This window comes from Zophobas morio, unplaced genomic scaffold (assembly GCF_036711695.1).
Source record: "Zophobas morio isolate AGI-343-1 ecotype UQ-CSIRO unplaced genomic scaffold, CSIRO_AGI_Zmor_V1 ptg000021l, whole genome shotgun sequence".
In the NCBI taxonomy this organism is placed as follows: Eukaryota; Metazoa; Arthropoda; class Insecta; order Coleoptera; family Tenebrionidae; genus Zophobas; species Zophobas morio.
The window spans coordinates 3740548-3758456 of NW_026972126.1; the positions used below are offsets into that span (position 1 = coordinate 3740548).

At 34.4% G+C, this 17909-nt stretch overlaps 1 protein-coding gene across 1 annotated transcript; it reads right to left on the bottom strand.

Moving 5' to 3' along the window:
- Positions 1-2561: 2561 nt before the first annotated feature.
- Positions 2562-11939, bottom strand: LOC135131596 (pickpocket protein 28-like). The gene is made up of 13 exons (XM_064059406.1): positions 11770-11939; positions 11475-11717; positions 9027-9132; positions 8651-8799; positions 8400-8604; positions 6337-6607; positions 6225-6284; positions 6000-6165; positions 5877-5945; positions 4686-4818; positions 4556-4631; positions 4403-4504; positions 2562-2605 (listed from the first exon to the last, which is right to left on the bottom strand). Exons 1-13 carry the CDS (start codon positions 11937-11939, stop codon positions 2562-2564), a joined length of 1794 nt encoding a protein of 597 aa, XP_063915476.1.
- Positions 11940-17909: the final 5970 nt, after the last annotated feature.

Here is a 17909-nt window from a genome sequence, read left to right on the forward strand (position 1 = left end):
TCCACTGATAATAATACACTCTTTTCCGTTGGTTATTTGCTCTGAATACATTTCATACTGTCTTGTATATCTGCAGACGCACCTCCTTGGAATTTGCACCCCCGCGGCGCAGGGGATTCGAGGTGTCATTTACACTACTGGTTTTTACTATATAAAAGTTAGCAGAAAACACAAGTTTTCTATAATTTTTCAAAGAAGCGGAATTCGTTGGATTGTACTTCAAGGGCGAAGGAAGTTCTGTTGAAGTAATCATAGGCGACTAACTAGATGAAAATCATTTTGAAACACCCTTTATTATATTGAAATTGTCCAAAAGGAAAATACATTTGTAATCAAACTATCAACGCACCAGCATTGGATAGAGCGCGTGAGATTTTATTCCGCGCCTTGTTTATTATGAATGATATGAAGCAATATAATGTTGCCGGAGAGCGTGACCGAGGCCTGATTTCACAATTAATTAAGTTAATGTAGGACCTTATTTAAGTTTTTAGGATAATTAATAAAGTAGTATTAGCGTAGAATAGGTTCGCGTGCTGCGGCGGCTGTTTCCAGTCTGGCCGCCCCGCCGACAGTGGTTATATTTAATACCTCGGTCGGGGCCCCGCCTACTGGTGCAGAATTGCGCGGCGTGTGCCGTCAGCTCGCGAAAAATAGATTAATTAGGGTAAGGTAATTAGTTGGTAATATATTTAGTGCAAAAAATTAGTTTAGTGTCAATAGGCGATAAGTAAAGAACAATTATGCTCCGTTTTCTGTGACAGCTGGCGACAGCCAATCCGCTGCCCAGACGGTGTCCAGAAAACGGTAAAAAAATATAAAAGGCTGCTAAAAATCCCGCTCAGCATCACTTGTCAGCTAGCGGTGAGAGTGTACGCTTCGGCGGCTGTTCGAGTCACAATAAACCGCTCTGCATTCTTTAACCGAGGGTTTTATTACCCCAAAGAAATCCCTACACAAATAAAGCACGCAACCAGTTCTTCTCAGAACTTTCAAATCGGAGCATACCCGGCTTCCTGGTTCGGGCCGGTGTTTCGACAGGTGAGGACAGGTCGTCCCCGTCAACCCGCGACGTCGCGACGCCCGATCCCCTAACAATACAAAGTGTCTTCTAATACATTCGAAAAACTTGGGAAGTGTCTTTCTCACCTGAAAATAACAGAAAAAGCGCTTATTAACATTTGCCCAGAAATGCATATTTTTAAAATAAGAGTATGTATATCTCCAAAATTAAATCCTTAAGATTAAACGATTAATTTCATAAATTCCTAATTATCATTACACACGTCAAATTATTCCTAAGAAATGCATAGTAAATTTACTTTCTCTACGTTTCAAAAACATGTAAACGATTGTAAACATTAACATAGGAGTATTAATTTAGGCAAAAATTCCTCCTTAGCTAAACCTTGTTTTTTTTTTATTTTATACACTCTATGATATACTTAATATTCGACATTTACGTGAATTTGGTGTGAGTAGAATGTTGTAAATATTCCCAAAACACTTATACTAATTAATTAAATACATAAATATTTTAGTTGTTTCATTGTTATACTATGCCATAACAGATGTTAATTATCCTTCCACTTTTGTCAGTAAATAAGTCTTTAAAATTAATAATAAATGGTACCTTTTTATTTTTACTTACTTTTACTCGGAACATGCAGTTAAGACCGAACCTATCCTCGTTAAATTAATAAATAGGGGCACCACATTTGGAACAGTCTTGATTTGGACGGACCAGTTGCAATTCTCGAACCTCAGAGTTGAATATGACAAAGTATGAGAGGTCATGGTAACACCATAGGATGCCGTAAAATAGATTTGAATGAAACGAAGACAAAAATATCTTCACAGGACGACAACGCTTTTCTTTAGTAGAATCAAATTTGCCGAACCTTATAAATTTTAAGTCCTATGGCTGAGAGAATTTTTGCTTTGAACAATGTTTTCAACATCACGTAACTCTGTCTGTGAATTTGCAGCTTCCGGCGTCACTACTTTTGATATTAGGTCATTGATATCATTTTGTAGTGCAATAGTGATTTTCTTTAAACCGTTAATATCATTTCCATTCTTGCACGTCCAAGACAGACCCACCTTAGAGTGAATTTTTCTGGGCCCCCTCGTGAAATATTCACACTTTACAATTGATAGGATAGGATTTGTTACATGCGCAATAGTTCACAATTTTATGAGCTTCTGCAGAAATGCACAACAACTACAATTTAGAGTGCTGATATTTAGGGAAATTGAAATTAACAAAGACCCGTTTTAATTAAGTTAATTTGTATTAGACAGATAATTTCCGAAACTACTGGACCGATTGTTGTCAAATTTGGGTATACATGAGGAATATCATGTAGTTGATGAAACACTGACCAAAATTTGGCTAATCACCCCCACGAACAGTTTGATGGCGTCCGCTCATTATATTGCATAATTAACATTACCGATTTTGTTTGAAATAATATACTCTTGTACTTGTGGGTTACGAATCTTATCTTGATTTTGTTCATTAATCTTTGTATACTATGTTTGTTTATGCGCCTTCTTCTTTACCAACATAATGCGTTGGCGTAGCTCAGTGGTGAAGTTTCTTCTACACAGATCCAGAGTCGACCAGATAAAACTAGTCCATCGGACGACTCTCTACTTTTACATTTTCTCTGTCTTTCATGTCCCTAGAGTACGAATAAATAGGTATCCCATTTCCGTCTGTCTGTCTATCTGTCTGCGATCTGTCCGGATTTTTATTAGACAGATAATCTCCGAAACTACTGGTGTGATTGTTGCCAAATTTTATATGTACATTATGAATATTAAGTAGTCTAGTCATCTCCACCAAAAATGTGACATGGAAGTAAAATTTCTGTATTCAACCACAAATTATGTCAGTTGCAGATACGAAGCGAAAAATCTCATTAACGAATTACAAAACCCCAATCTGTTTAATGTTTCGAGACGTAGAAGATGATCGATTTGATAGAAGGCCTTTATAAAATCAGTATTTGCAACGTCAAATTGACATTTGTTATCTATCATATATTATTATACAGGGTTATTCAGCTAAGATGACCCATTTATGTTTTTAAAATAGGCAACCCAAACTACCGATTCCACCTGAACCTGGATTACAAAAAATGTTTCAAAATTAAATTGTATCAAAGTTTTCTAAATGTATAGAAACGTCAGTCAACGTCAGTGTCAGAAAAACGCCTATGCATTCAATAACGAGAAAACCGACATGATTCTTAGTTATGGACACGTTATGGAGAATGACACAAAAAGGCTAGGCGTACAGCACAATTGTATGCCCTAAGATACCCTGACCATGTGGCCCCAACACCCAAAATTTTCAAGAGCCTAGAAAATTCGTTGCGTAAGAAAGTGGCCTACTAACAAGAGGAAACGGAACCAGAATGCGACTAGCTTGGAAAATGAAGTATAACTTCTTGCACAAGTTAATGAGAATCCTCATATGGCGGTTATGGGATAAATGGCTATTGCTAGACAAATAAATAAATTTCATCCTAATCGCTCTAACCATCTGCACCTGGAGCATGCACTTCAACCCACAAACCAACCACAAAGATTGGTCGTTTTTCTCGTTATTATCGTAACAATGCATAAGCATTTTTCTGACACTGACGTTTCTATACACTTATAAGCAAACTTTGATACAATTTAATTTTGAAACATTTTTTGTGATGCAGGTTCAGGTGGAATCGGTATTTTGGGTTGCCTATTTTAAAAACACAAATGGGTCATCTTAGCTGAATAACCCGGTATAATAATATATGCTAGATAACAAATGTCAATTATTAGAAATGCACTTTTTGGCCTGAATATAACCCCATAATTTTTTGGGGTTGTGATGGTTTTCAATCCTTGTTAAATATCTTTTGTAAGCTTCCTTAATTAAAATTTTGGACCTAGAACAGTAATTGAATGGAGTATTATGCTTTTTGTACATTCTGAAGCAAGTATTTTGTCTCGGAGGCAATTTTTAATAACCGCTTATGAACCACGGAGGGTAATAGTTGCCATTATTATTAGAAGATGAAGAGCCCTTTGGGATTGACAAATCAAACAGTCTATACAGTATAGCGTATAGACTGTTGCTTTTCAGTGTCATCATTAATATTCAAGACCGCTCAGTTAGTATTTCACAGCGATTCATAAGATAAAATGTAATTCCCCTTTTTGAAATTTTAACTATTGCTTGATGGATTTAAACAAAAGACACTTTGGGATTTTTGTGAAAAACTGGTACTTATACAAATAGCAGGATGGTGTACACTGTACATACTCCAGGCAATCCCACAAAACCCCAATTTCAATCAAAATTGTTTCGATAAAGTTTCCCAAGAAACGCAAAACTTCCGTGAAAACCCACCCATCTTTTCGTTACATCCTGACGACGACTGATCCAACCAAACATCTACAAACGAAAAACTATCCGTCATCAAACGTCTGAAAAATTCAAAAACCCCTGGCCCTGACGAAATAAAACCCATTCTACTAAAAAACCTCCCTCAACCTGCATTACATGCCTTCACAATAACCTTCAATAACTGCCTATCTTCCTCCTGCTTTCCGAAAGCATAGAAATCTGTCTCAACCATCTTGAACCCTAAACCTGACAAGGACTAACATGACCCCCACATCTTATCACTCACCCTACTAAATATCATGGGCAAAATTCTTGAAAAAAATCCTAACCTCCCGTCTAGTACCATTTCTGGAAACCCATACCTATAGCCCGACCAACAATTTGGCTTCACACCCCAACACTCCACCGCTAACCCTCTCCTGGAACTTCAGACGGACTGTACAAGACACACGAACCTTAAAGAGTGCACGACCGCTATCTTTTTGGACATCGACCGGGCATTTGATAAGATCATGTTTACCCTCCTCGGAATTTTTATTACGGTTTACTGTTGGAAAGGCACAGCTTGGATAGTCTGGCAATGCGACGTGAACGATATACTGCTAGTTTTTTATGGATTTTCATGCCAAAATTGACTGTCCTGAATTATTACATACAGTGAAATTTCATATATCACGTGTAAATACTCGCAGTGCTTCCACCTTTGAAACTGGAATTCCAAAAACTAACAACCTCAAAAGAGCTTCAATCTCACTGATGTGCAAGCGGACAAAACTTTCCAAGACATCTTTATTTGATCGGAAGTAATTAAGGCAAATGTTGTTGTTGTTGTTTTCTTTTTCATTTTTTTTCTTAGCTGTTTACGTTATTATTATTATTATTATTAATTATATTATTATTATTTATTTAGATGTATCTGGGTTTATTCTGATATAAAATTTTTGTTATATATGTACTTTATATTTATGCACACAATTTGTACCCCTGTATTGGAAGTTGTATTCTGTTGGGGAAATATATATATTTATTTATTTATTTATTTATTTAAGTAATAAGTAGTAAGTAATAACTGACAGGACCCCGGTGAATTCTGCGATCTAACGCACTGCTTACGCGTTTCCTACGCCAACAACGGACAATAGAAGTAACATTTCTTTTATTAATAAATACAATCTTAAAACTAATGCATCTAATAAATAAGACGCTTTACACCAAAATAGTAACAATTACTTAATTATTAGTATACGATCATTCCAAATAAAAGAAAATTAGAATGATTTTTTTCTAATAAAACTGCTTCAGGCGTTTCTTGGAGTGTCCTTCAATTCAAGGACCTGACCACTTTCCATATATTTTTTTATTGCAGAAAATACGCAAAGAACAAAAGTAAAGGAGTTCAAATGTCGAAAGTAATGAAAATCCTGTAAATAATCCTAAAAGGCCTCCGAAGTTGGATATTAGATCAGAGATACCATACAGCTCGTTTCTTTCCATTGTTGTAACTTGCTCCTCTTTGAAATAAATATGCAAAAGAGACCAGGCCGTACTAAAATTTAAATCTTTTATTCATATAACTATCTCAAACCGTTTTAATAGGTACCTGCTACTTCCAGTATCCGTTCGTTTCAGTGATTCCAGAAATTCTTTCTCATAATACTCATCTTGAGAAGTTTCTATACTAAATTTCAAATTTGAACAGGCAGGTTGACAGTCACAAAAATGATATCCCCTTACGTTAGCTTCCATTTGTATTTTGATTAAGCTATCTATTTAATTACCAATAAAATTAGAAAAATATTTTTATACATCTTGAGATTATGCTTACGTTCAGCATATAATACACAAGCGGCAAAACGGTTACCACATATGCGCGTTGTATTATCCCCTGTTGTTAAAAATGATATAAAATTTTAACTCAAAATATACATTATACTTACTCGGCATGAAATATTGAACACAGCCACATTTTTTCAAGGTATGATTAGTTCGACATTCAAGTAAACAGTTAGATTGAGTGTACATTTTAAAATATTTCAGAGGGCGTTCATCATGCATGTAGCACTTTCTTTTTTTTGGCTTAAATTTTCTGAGATCTTCAGAAGTTTGAACAAGTTCAGCTTCCATTGCAGCTGCAACAACTTTATTGGAAGGCATACGAAAGTAATGGGTTTTAAGGAGAGGTACATCCCAAGGACTATGAATTAAAACCTACAAAAAATGCAGTGTTTAGAAAACAACAGGTTACAATTGCATCTATTCTTTAGCAAGTTGTTAATGGATAGTAATCACTAATTTTATTAGAATGTTTTTGTGTTTTTTACTTTCCGAACGTAAGCGAAGGGTCCATTCAGCCAATGACTACATTTATATTTTCTCGATGTTTCATTATTTTCTCATAGGACTCTAGAGGTGACTATGAAAAATAGGTCCCCATTTCTGTTTGTCTGTCTGAGTCGATTTTATTAGACAGATAATCTACGAAACTTCTGAACCGATTGTTGCCACATTTTACATATATTTTAGGAAAATCGTGTAGATGGTAAAATGATGTCAACCCAAAATTTAACATAGTGATTATTATTTAAATTTCATTACATATCTCTGCTGTTGCACTTGATATCACTAGATACTCACTATTTAAATTGCAAAACTAAATGCTCTGGAATTTTCCAAACATTTGAAAGTTCTCCTAAATATAGTAAATCGTTAATCCTTTCATCCTTTCTCAAAAAATTGAAAAAGTCATTTCAAAATTTTACGGAATAAATCCTTTCTAAAATGTGCAAAATAGCATGAGCCTATAGTTGTTGTTTATCAGAGCATAGACATTTTTTAAATTTACTTATAACGGGTTACTCAAACAAATTAATGAATGAGACAATTTATTTTACTGATCACATCAAAAACAACCGAAAATTTGGAAATACAGTAATAATTTTGTGATTAAAAAAATCATTTGAGACACCGCATAGCATGCTCCTTTTCCATTGCTTTAGCAGTACACATACATCTTTACTTTAAGTTGTCATAAAAATAATTCACAAAATCAAGTTTTGTAGTTTTTCGAAAAAGCAGGATATGTTGTACTTTACTTTAAGGGTGAGGGAAGTTTTTTTTAGATAACTTTAGACCTATTTTCAATATAAATAATAATATTCTCGTTGCACATTTGCTACTTTTAAACTTTTTAGAATTTCACAAGCACGTAGTTAGGAATAAATGAAATTTATTTACGATTGTTTAGTGACTGTTCTAATCTTCATACAACATACGCAGGGAATGAATTAATTTTTACACGAGCATGGAAAACCACTTTTCTTAGGCGTGGAACATACTATTTTTTTGTATACCTACCCGTTTTTTTACGTTTTTAAACATAATAGCTATTTATGTTAGAAGTAAATAACGCATAGCTTTATTGTACGCGCCCTTTTATGGCAATATTTCAAAGCATTCAATTTTGGAGATTCAAAATTAAATTTCAAAATGTTCCATAATTTTGATTTTTTTAGAAAAAATTTGGACCATTCGGGTAAAAACAACAGGGATTCATAAACTACACGTGTAGGACAATGTTATTTTATACAATTTAAAGTCCATTAAATGGGTAAAAGTAAATTTTACTAAGTACAGTTCTGAGGTGACGTCATCACATTGTTGGTGGATATGATTAGATAAAGTTTGGTTAGCATTTTAAAACCTATATGATATTCATATTGTACATGTAAAATGAGAACAATCTGTCCGGTAGTTTTGGAGAAAACCTGTCTAAAAGATATTGTCACGGACGGCGGAAAGCCTGACAGACAGACGGAAAGGGGAGCCCATTTTTTTCGTACTCTAGGGGTCATGACCCATCGAGAAAATATGAAAGGAGCCAGTCGCCAGATTGCTTTGTGGACCAAAAATAAAACCTAGTGTTAAATACAGTAAAATGATAAAATTGATGAAACAGAACTGGAAACTTTAACCGCCTAACATACTTACAACGGGTACTTACCCGAAACCCTTGCAACGGACCAGTGCATAGAGGATCGTCGATTTCTTCATCAAACTTAAAAAATATGGTTAATCCATTTCCAACACCAGACATTAACGCTCTTCTAGGATACGTATCGACACCGACATTTTCTTTGTATCCGGTTTCCATATCAAAAAAATCTGCAATTTTTTGAGAAACATGATAATATTGTTCATAATTATACCTGCAAATAATCATTGATATACATTTTTAAACAGTATTCAACTTACATGTGGTCCTTAAATATGTCCTCTCGCCCAAAAATATTAAACGAATAACATAATCCCTCATCTATTATAACAGGCGTAAATAATTTCTCACATTGATATTCGCCGTTGTAGGAACACACCGTAAACATGTCCGTTAGATTAATTTTAGTCTAAAATATAAAAGTACTTACTTACTTATAAAACTTTTAACTGTTATATGACAGTAATAAATGGGTTGTCAATAAAATTGTACATCATTAGTGTACTATCTACTGAAACATAATTCAAAATATTTTAGGCGTATGTACAAATGGTTTCCCTTTTGGTTCAGTTTGTTCGATTAGAGTGTTAAAATCGTTAAATATAATTTAGGTACTCCTACTTAATTGTCACTTACTTCACTTATGGTTTTAAAGAATTGGTTGTCCAGGGTTACATTTTCAAATCTGACATCAAGATCTGTCTCTTCACAGAGAAGACTTAAATGGTGAAACATCGTTAAACTGTAAACAACAATTAATATAAGCATAAAAAAATTGGTCTAAAGAGTTTAGACAGTACTTCCCTCGTTGTCGGAAACTTGACGACTGCATGCCTATTGTGTTTTTTTTTTCTCATTACATTTTTGTAGTGGGAATTTAAAAAAAAATGCGATGACGTCATCAACATTTTTGCAAGGACACGTATATCAGTTGGGATAGATGTAGTGTAATACTAAGAATAAAATTACTGTATTCCCAAATTTTCGGGAAAATGAATTGGGTCGTTTTGAATATTGATTTGTTATAATCAATAAAATAACGAAACAATTTACTCACGTATACGGGGCCGGCGTGTAATATGAGAGGGAACTGAAAATCGTGTATGTATAAGCATTCTTAATTTAAGATGACAAGCGTAACAGCATACGTGAGAGTCAAACAAAGAAACTGTAAACAAAACGACCATCGGTTTTATTGCTTCGACTTCCGCTTATTATATAAAACATTGGGTTTTATTTTAATTTTTGACGGTGGAATTCACAATTGGTTGATTATAAACATGTCTATTCCACATTCGCGGAACCTAGTCAGCGCATAAAACAAATGCACGTCTGTAATGTTAAAGTCGATGTAAATAAGCGTGCTACCCTTATGTTTCAACTGAGTTTTTACTTTAAAAAATTTTGTGTCTACCAAATTGGGTTGGTCCAATGTAATACTAATAATAAGTGTTGCCTTTAATTTAATCAATAAAATAAATTGACTTCATTAATTTTTTTGAGCCACCTCTTAAGAAAATCTAAAAAATATGAATGGAATGATAAATCGCAAGTACAGACTCATCATATTTTGTACATTTTAGATAGGATTTATTCAGCAAAATTTTGGGGTGACGTCATCAATTTTTTAGGGGGGATGAGCAAATACATTTTGATAAAAAATTTACCATGCTTATAATAACTTTAAAACATCTCCAAGATTTCAAAGCATTCGGTTCTGTAATTCCTGATTAAATCAATAAAAAACAATTGACGCATTCATTAATTTTTTTCAGTCACCCTGTATATGCAAATCCAAAAAATATGATTGGAATGATAAATCACAAGTACAGACTCATCATATTTTGTACATTTTAGATAGGATTTAGTGAGCAAAATTTTGGAGTGACGTCATCACTTTTTTAGGGGGGAAGAGCAAATACATTTTGATACAAAATTTATCATGCTTATGATAACTTTAAAACATCTCCAAGATTTCAAAGCATTCGGTTCTGTAATTCCTGATTAAATCAATAAAATAAATTAACGCATTCATTAATTTTTTTCAGTCACCCTGTATATGCAAATCGAAAAAATTTGAATGGAATGATAAATCACAAGAAGAGACTCACCATATTTTGTACATTTTAGATAGGATTTATTCAGCAAAATTTTGTGGTGACGTCATAATCGTTTTAGGGGGGACGACCAAATACATTTTTATCAAAAATTTACCATGCTTATGATAATTTTAAAACATCTTCAAGATTTTAAAGCATTCGGTTTTGTAATTCCTGAGTAAATCATTAAAATAAATTTTGCGCATTCATTAATTTTTTTGAGCCACCCTGTATATGCAAATCCAAAAAATATGAATGGAGTGAGATATCACAAGTACAGACGCATCATATTTTGTACATTTTAGATAGGATTTATTCGGCAAACTTTTGAGCTGACGTCATCAAGTTTTTGGAGGGGATAACCAAATATATTTTGACTAAAGATTTATGATGCTCTTTAGAGCCTTAAAACATCTCCAACATTTCAAAACATTCGGGTTAGCAGATTCAAAATTAAATTGCAAAATGTTGTTTTATAATTCTGATTTTTTTTCCAAAAATCTGGACGTTTCGGGTAAAAACTCAATTCGGGGTCGTAAACTACATGTATAGGACTATGTTATTGTATACAATTTAAGACCCATTTACTATGTACAATTTTGAAGTGACGTCATCGCATTAGTGGTGGGGATGATTAGACAAATTTTGGTTAGCGTTTTACCATCTACATGATATTCCTAATATAAGTACAAAATTTCACAACAATCGATCCAGTACTTTCGGAGATTATCTGTCTAATAAAAATCCGGGACGGCAGAGAGACCGACAGACGGACAGACGGACAGACGGACAGACAGACGGAAATGGGAGACCTATTTCTTCGTCTTCTAGGAGTCATTAAAGATCGAGAAAACGTAAAAGTAGAGAGTCGGCCGACGGACTCGATTACAATACTTCCTTTGCTTACGCTCGGCAAGTAAAAGCTAAATTGAATTTAAACTAATTGTGAAAGAATATTTTTACTTGAACTTTGTAAACTACTCACTTTGTTTTATCCACTGATTTTTGGTATTTTAACCGATAATAGACATCGCTATAATTGAACGCCTTTTTACTATATTTTCCTTCTGGACAAATAGTAACAGCAGGGAACGGGATTTGATACAGCGGTGTATCTTCAGTCGCAAAACTAACAACCACCGGACTATTCTCATATTTATACACAATTTCGGCAATCATATAGATACATCCACATAATGAAAATATCAGGAGCAAACTCCAAATAATCCTTAAATACACGATTATTCACATAAAAATTGTTGACATAAGACAACACTCACTTTTCAGGTGTGGAACGTTTTTCGGCAACATAACGGAATCCGTGGATACCCGTTACTTCAGCATATTCTCTTAAATATTTTCTCAAATTGTGCCAGAATCCTTCTTCACTCTTTGTACATGATGTGGCGATTTCTTTAGTTTCTCTTTCATTCATTTCGTAAACAGTCATTCTTGGGAAACACTGGCGCACTAAATTCATTTCTGAATGTGTGGGATAAGTTTAGTATTGCTAAAATTTAAAAGCAGATTTCAAAGACAAGGCCATCGCATTCCACTCTTTGTAAATGTGGTGGGATTTTTTCCGGTTTGTTAGGTAATAGTGATATCAAGCATTTTCAGTTTATTTCAGCGAAGATTTATGTTAGGAGTTGTTTGAATGTCGCTGCTGATCCATTATTTTCAAATATGTATTTATTTGTGGTATTCGAAGTGGGATTTGTCAAGGGTTTATCTTGGGGTTACTCAACTTTTAGGTTTTATTTTAGACGTGCAGCATACTTTGAAATTTTGTAACCTACCACTAATATTCGGTTATATTTGAGTTTTTATCAAAGGGATGCTTAAGTGCATAGGAATTAATCTGTTCAAATTATCAGAACTATTGCAGTGGATTATATACCTTACTAGTTTTTGCCCGCGGCTTCGCACGCGTTAAATTCGGAATAAAACAATTCCCCTTTCCCTATACCGTGAAGATTTCCTGCTATCTTTGGAATATCTAAATTCATATACTACATTTTTACTTATTTACTTTTTACATTTTTACCTATTTATTTTATTTTTACAATTAATATACTACAGAATGCCTTTATATACAACGTTCACAGCTTTCTTGGCATTAGACAATACAAACGTGTTTTCTTTAGAGGTTACTCTTGAAAGAGCGACATATAGTTGGCCATGTGAAAAACACTCAACGCTCAAATCTAAGCCTACAACGTTGAAGGTTTGACCCTACGATTTATTGATGGTCATTGCAAAATATGTTTTTACCGGAAACTGTAGGCGTTTAAATTGGAATGGTAAATTCGATGGTAACAGAGGGATTCGAGGAATCAATAGGTACATCTTCTCCGATACCACATCCTGTAAGTATTGTGCACTCTATTATGAGAGTTTTCAGTGATTTTAGTAGCAAACGGGTGCCATTGGAAAGTTTAGGTAGATTCAGGTTTCTTAATAAAATAACAGGACAACCTACTTTCAACACCATTTTGTGAGAAGGGAGTCCAGAAGAAATTCTGTATGAACATGAACAGCTTCTTCCAAATCGAGAACAGTATCGACCGAGTACCTAATGTATTTGCGTCGGCGCATCAGTCTTTGAAAGAATCAAGTTATTTACCTTATCTAAGTACTTGTTCGTTAGTTGGTGACAGAATCGCTCTTTCTTTAAACCAAGATATTGTCTTACAACTTATGTTATCAATGTCAGGACAGACATTGTTGACTAACTCTTGGATGTTGTCTATCAAAACACAAAGGTCTTCTGGGTTAATCCTTCCCTCACTTTGTGTTAACTCTCCATTGCCAACTTTTAGCAGCATCTCTGGAAAAAGTCTGTTCTCACGTGGAGATAACGAAACCCTCATATTAGTTTTAAGCTCTAATTTAATGACGTATGGCCAAAGGTTGGATCTTTTTAGAGAAGCATTTATTTCGTTAGCACGTATTCCTCGAGTCACAACTGGTAGGATTTGACGAAAGTCTCCTGAGAACAGAATTGTACATTCACCCATAGGTGAATTTTTGTTGCGCAAATCGCGCATTGTCCTATTCAGTGCTTCCACAGACGTCTTGTTTGACATGGTAGATGGTAGCTTCGTCCCAGACTATTAATGAACAGTCACGCATCAGTTCTCCTATATTGCTCTGTTTAGAAACACTACAGACGCTGTTATTATCATCGGTGGCGATTTTCAGCGAAAGCTTGGATGTAGAGTGTGTGGTTCGGCCAAAAGCGTAGGTGCAATGCCGGATGACGCGATAGCTAATGCAATTTTTCCGGTAGATCTCACTTTTTTAAAAGCAGATTGATTAAAACTGTTTTCCCTGTACCTACCTGCTGTGAATATTTTTTTCTGATCGATGCGAGCAAATTTGATTTTGTTTTCGTGTTACATAGAGCAGAACATCAGAACTAAAGGTGATTATCTAAATGTAACAAATTTAAGTAAATACGTGTTTTAATAATAATTAAACACTAATTTATTAAAGATATGAAATCAGTGTGGACGGAATCTTGCAAATATTCTCAAAATAATTTAATTATTATTATTTTAATACATTTTCTGATTAGGTAATCCTGCTGTTGTATAATTCGTTGCTAACTGCCGATATTCCTTTTTTTTTCGCTAAATAAATTTTTGTCTGTGGGTTTTCTCCACTTTTCTGCTATTTGTCTGTCTGGAGGCCTACCGGTGCGTATTATTTATATTATTCAAGATGTAATCTTTATAATTATCACGTTCAGAATTTTTATGGTTACTCTGAAGTAATCTTAAATTAATTAAACGGCGATCAAAATTTATTCATGGTTACTTTACAAAAACTAGTATGCAGTTGGAAGGCCAGCCGGCTGTAAATAATAATTAAACATCCATTTCAGAAATTTTTTTCTTTATAAGTAGGTATTTATAAAGAAAAAATTTTTGGTGAAGGACGTGTTTGAAGAATTTGAGGATCCCCGTATGACTTCATCAATTTAGTAATCTGCAACAGCGGTCTCCAACTTTTTTCTCTTTTAAAAACCAGATAAAATTGGCGAACCACTTGTATAGCCATTACGTTATAGTAAAGAAAATAATAAAACTGGGTTGTTCTTAAAATGTATTCTATTGTACTGAATAATAGTTTAGTTTACAACAAAAAACTCAGATATAACCGTAAAACATCATTCATCTATCATCTTAGTAAAGCCGAAAACAAAACTTAAACTGAAAAGTACAACATTGCTTAAAGCATACAACTAATCCAAAGGCATGAAAATTTGAATTTTGGCCAAGAGCAAACGTTTTACGCTGCTTAAACGCAATCTTACTTTTTGCACTCATGATCTTTTTTGATGGCTTTCGTGCATTCACCAGAGTGCGGGAGTTCGAACTTCCCGCACACGTGCATTTTAACTTCCCGTTGCCATGGTAACCTTAAAATACTCGCGTAGTGTCAACATTGTGATGTGTTGACGGCGCCATTGTTTATAAATAACTCACAGTTAATTTCTTCAGTTTAAAGGTTTATTCGTTGCAAAAAATATTGTACACAACACGTTCGTGAGCCTGCTTCCCGCATTCACGCAAATGCGGCACTCCCTTCGGTCGTGCCGCAAACAAGCATTCATGCGGGAAGCAGGCTATCCCGAACTAGTTGTGTAAATTACTATTTAGTCAGTGATCAAACGCAACTTTACCTTTTTACTTCCCGGCGCGCGCATTCTATCGCATACAATTTAGTACAAAAAGTAGTCCGGTGTCAAACGGCTCTAAGCAAAGGAAATATGTATTGTAATCGAGGCCGTCGGCCGTCTCTCTACTTTTACGTTTTCTCGACCTTTGATAACCCCTGGAGTACGAAGAAATAGGTCTCCAGTTTCCGTCTGTTTGCCCGCCTGTCTGTCTGTCTGTCTGTGTATCTGTCTGTCCGTCTGTCTACCGTCTGACCCGATTTTATTAGACAGATAATCTCCGAAAGCACTGGTTGTCACATTTGGTATTTTCATTAGGAATATCGTGTAGATGGTAAAACCCTAACCAAAATTTGTCCAATCATCCCCACCAACACCGTGATGACATGACAACAGAGTTTAGCTTTGTCTAGATAATGCCAAAGTGGTTGGCGCAACGCGTATTTTGTGTGTTTTCGGTGTTGTAGGAATAAACGTTAGAGATATATTAAATACAAACTGTTCAAAAATTAGAAAATTTTATTTTTACTTCCTGATCATAAGCAAAAAAAATATTGTAATCGAATCTATCTGGAGGCAACTGGCTACTTTAATGTTATCTCAATGTTGCATGACTCATAGTCATGAAGTATGAAAAATTAGATCCCCTGGTTCAGTCTCTGTGCCGTCTGTACAGATTTTTATTATGCCGATAGTCTCCAAAGCTACCGGACCGATTGTTCTCAAAATTTATATGTATGTTAGGAATATCGTGAAGATGGTAAAATATGAACCAAAATTGGCCCAATATCCCTTTTAATGTGATGACATCTTAAAATTTTTCATAGTAGGTGGGACTTAAATTTTATAAAGTATGTAACATACTCCTGTATTTCTTTTATTGTTCAGATCTCTAAAACGCAGTGGCGGCTGGTGGGTCAAAATTTCGGGTCGGCCAAATATTTTGAGTCTACACCTTGGTGTTATATATTTTCGTAATGTATGGCTGCTACTCATTAACCACTGACATTTTACGTGCCAGGATGTACAAAACATCTCAAATGTTTCGACCTGTTAAAATAATTTTTTATAGGAAATTGACAATGTCAGTTTGATTCCAAATACTATTAATCCTTAATTCTACTTGTTCTGCTTTATCATTAATTGAGAACCACCGAAAACATTATTTTTACTGAGTTCCGCGTCGACCGGCGGCTATACGGCTTGCCGACCCCGGACATCCACAATTAAATAATAATAATTAAATAATGACATGCAGTTAAAAAATATAAAAAAAAGTAATAATAAAAGTACCAACTGTTAACTATCTTCATTTACATTTTTTTTTTAATGTATATGACAAATTGTCAAATAAATTAATTGAATAATTGAAAAATTAAAATGATTTAAAACTTTAAATTCGTTTCTGAAATATCTGAAAACGCTTAGATGCTAAAAATACAGAAAAAGCGCATTTATGTTGTAGCTAAGTTATGTACGAAAAATAAAATTTTAGATAATTTAATGTAATTTTTTTCGTTTATTATTCATACACAGGAAAATGTATTAAATCGACAATTATTATTAAAAAAAAAATAGTATGCACTGAAGAACATCGAAGCCGTTATTGTTTTTTGTAATTTGGTTAGCCATCTTAAATATTAAGCGTTTTAAAAACTAAATTCGCGTTGCTGGGTACGGCGAAGGAGGATTTCGCCGGACCTGACACAACATACGTTCCGCCAGGTCTTTGTCTACTACAGTGTACTAGACAAAGAGAACGATGAAACCGTAAGCTGCTACGAAGTCGAAACATCGAGCATAATGCATTCCTGGATACGGCGTGCCGAAATCTCGCCGGCAAAGCGTGTTTATCAGCATTTAAAATTAGCAACAAATGCTTTAATTTGTACCTACAATATAATAAAATATACTTTTAATATATATGATCTATCCTAACGTACATTCAAACTTTATTTCTTTTTTTATTTTCTAATTTCAACGCTTACTAAGTATTTTAAAATGACTGGTACGGCGTGGCCGACCCTGCCGCCCCTGACCAGCCGCCCCTGCTAAAACGGTACACCTCAGTGTTATTTTTAGTATTACACGGCATGTGTTGGAATTGATATATAGGTGTCTTTGCTGAAATAATGTTGACCGAAACATTTTTAAAGGGGAAACTGACCAATACATACAAGAATAGTGTTGCTCTTTATCAACGCATTCATATTTTTGGAGCAATTGTTAATCCGGTTTCTATGATGGGTTGACGACCAGGGCACTCCAGAGTTGCCGACCAAATATAAACCAGTGTGTTTTCCTAACATATAATGTGTTGGCGTGCTACACACTGGACAGTAGCGGGGTATGGGTCATTAAAGTATGATACATTAAAAAACAAGCTATACAAGATCTCTAAACAGTATATAGTGTGATTAGTGTGTCATTAAAAAATAAGTGATATGTGGTAGAGAAACAAAAAAAAAATATGAGGTATCAAAACGAATTTATATGATGTCATTTACCTTCTTAGGAGGTTACTGGTATTAATTATCTATATTTATTTTAATGTATAGAGGTTATCACGAATACAAATTCGCAAAATATTTTTTTTAATTCTTCAAAGAAGCGGGATTTGTTGCACTGCACTTCAGGGGCGAAGGAAGTCCTGTCGAAATAACTTTCAACCAATTTTTTAATCACTGTCAGTTCATTATTAATTTTGTTTTATGCATTATTCTTCCGAATACCATT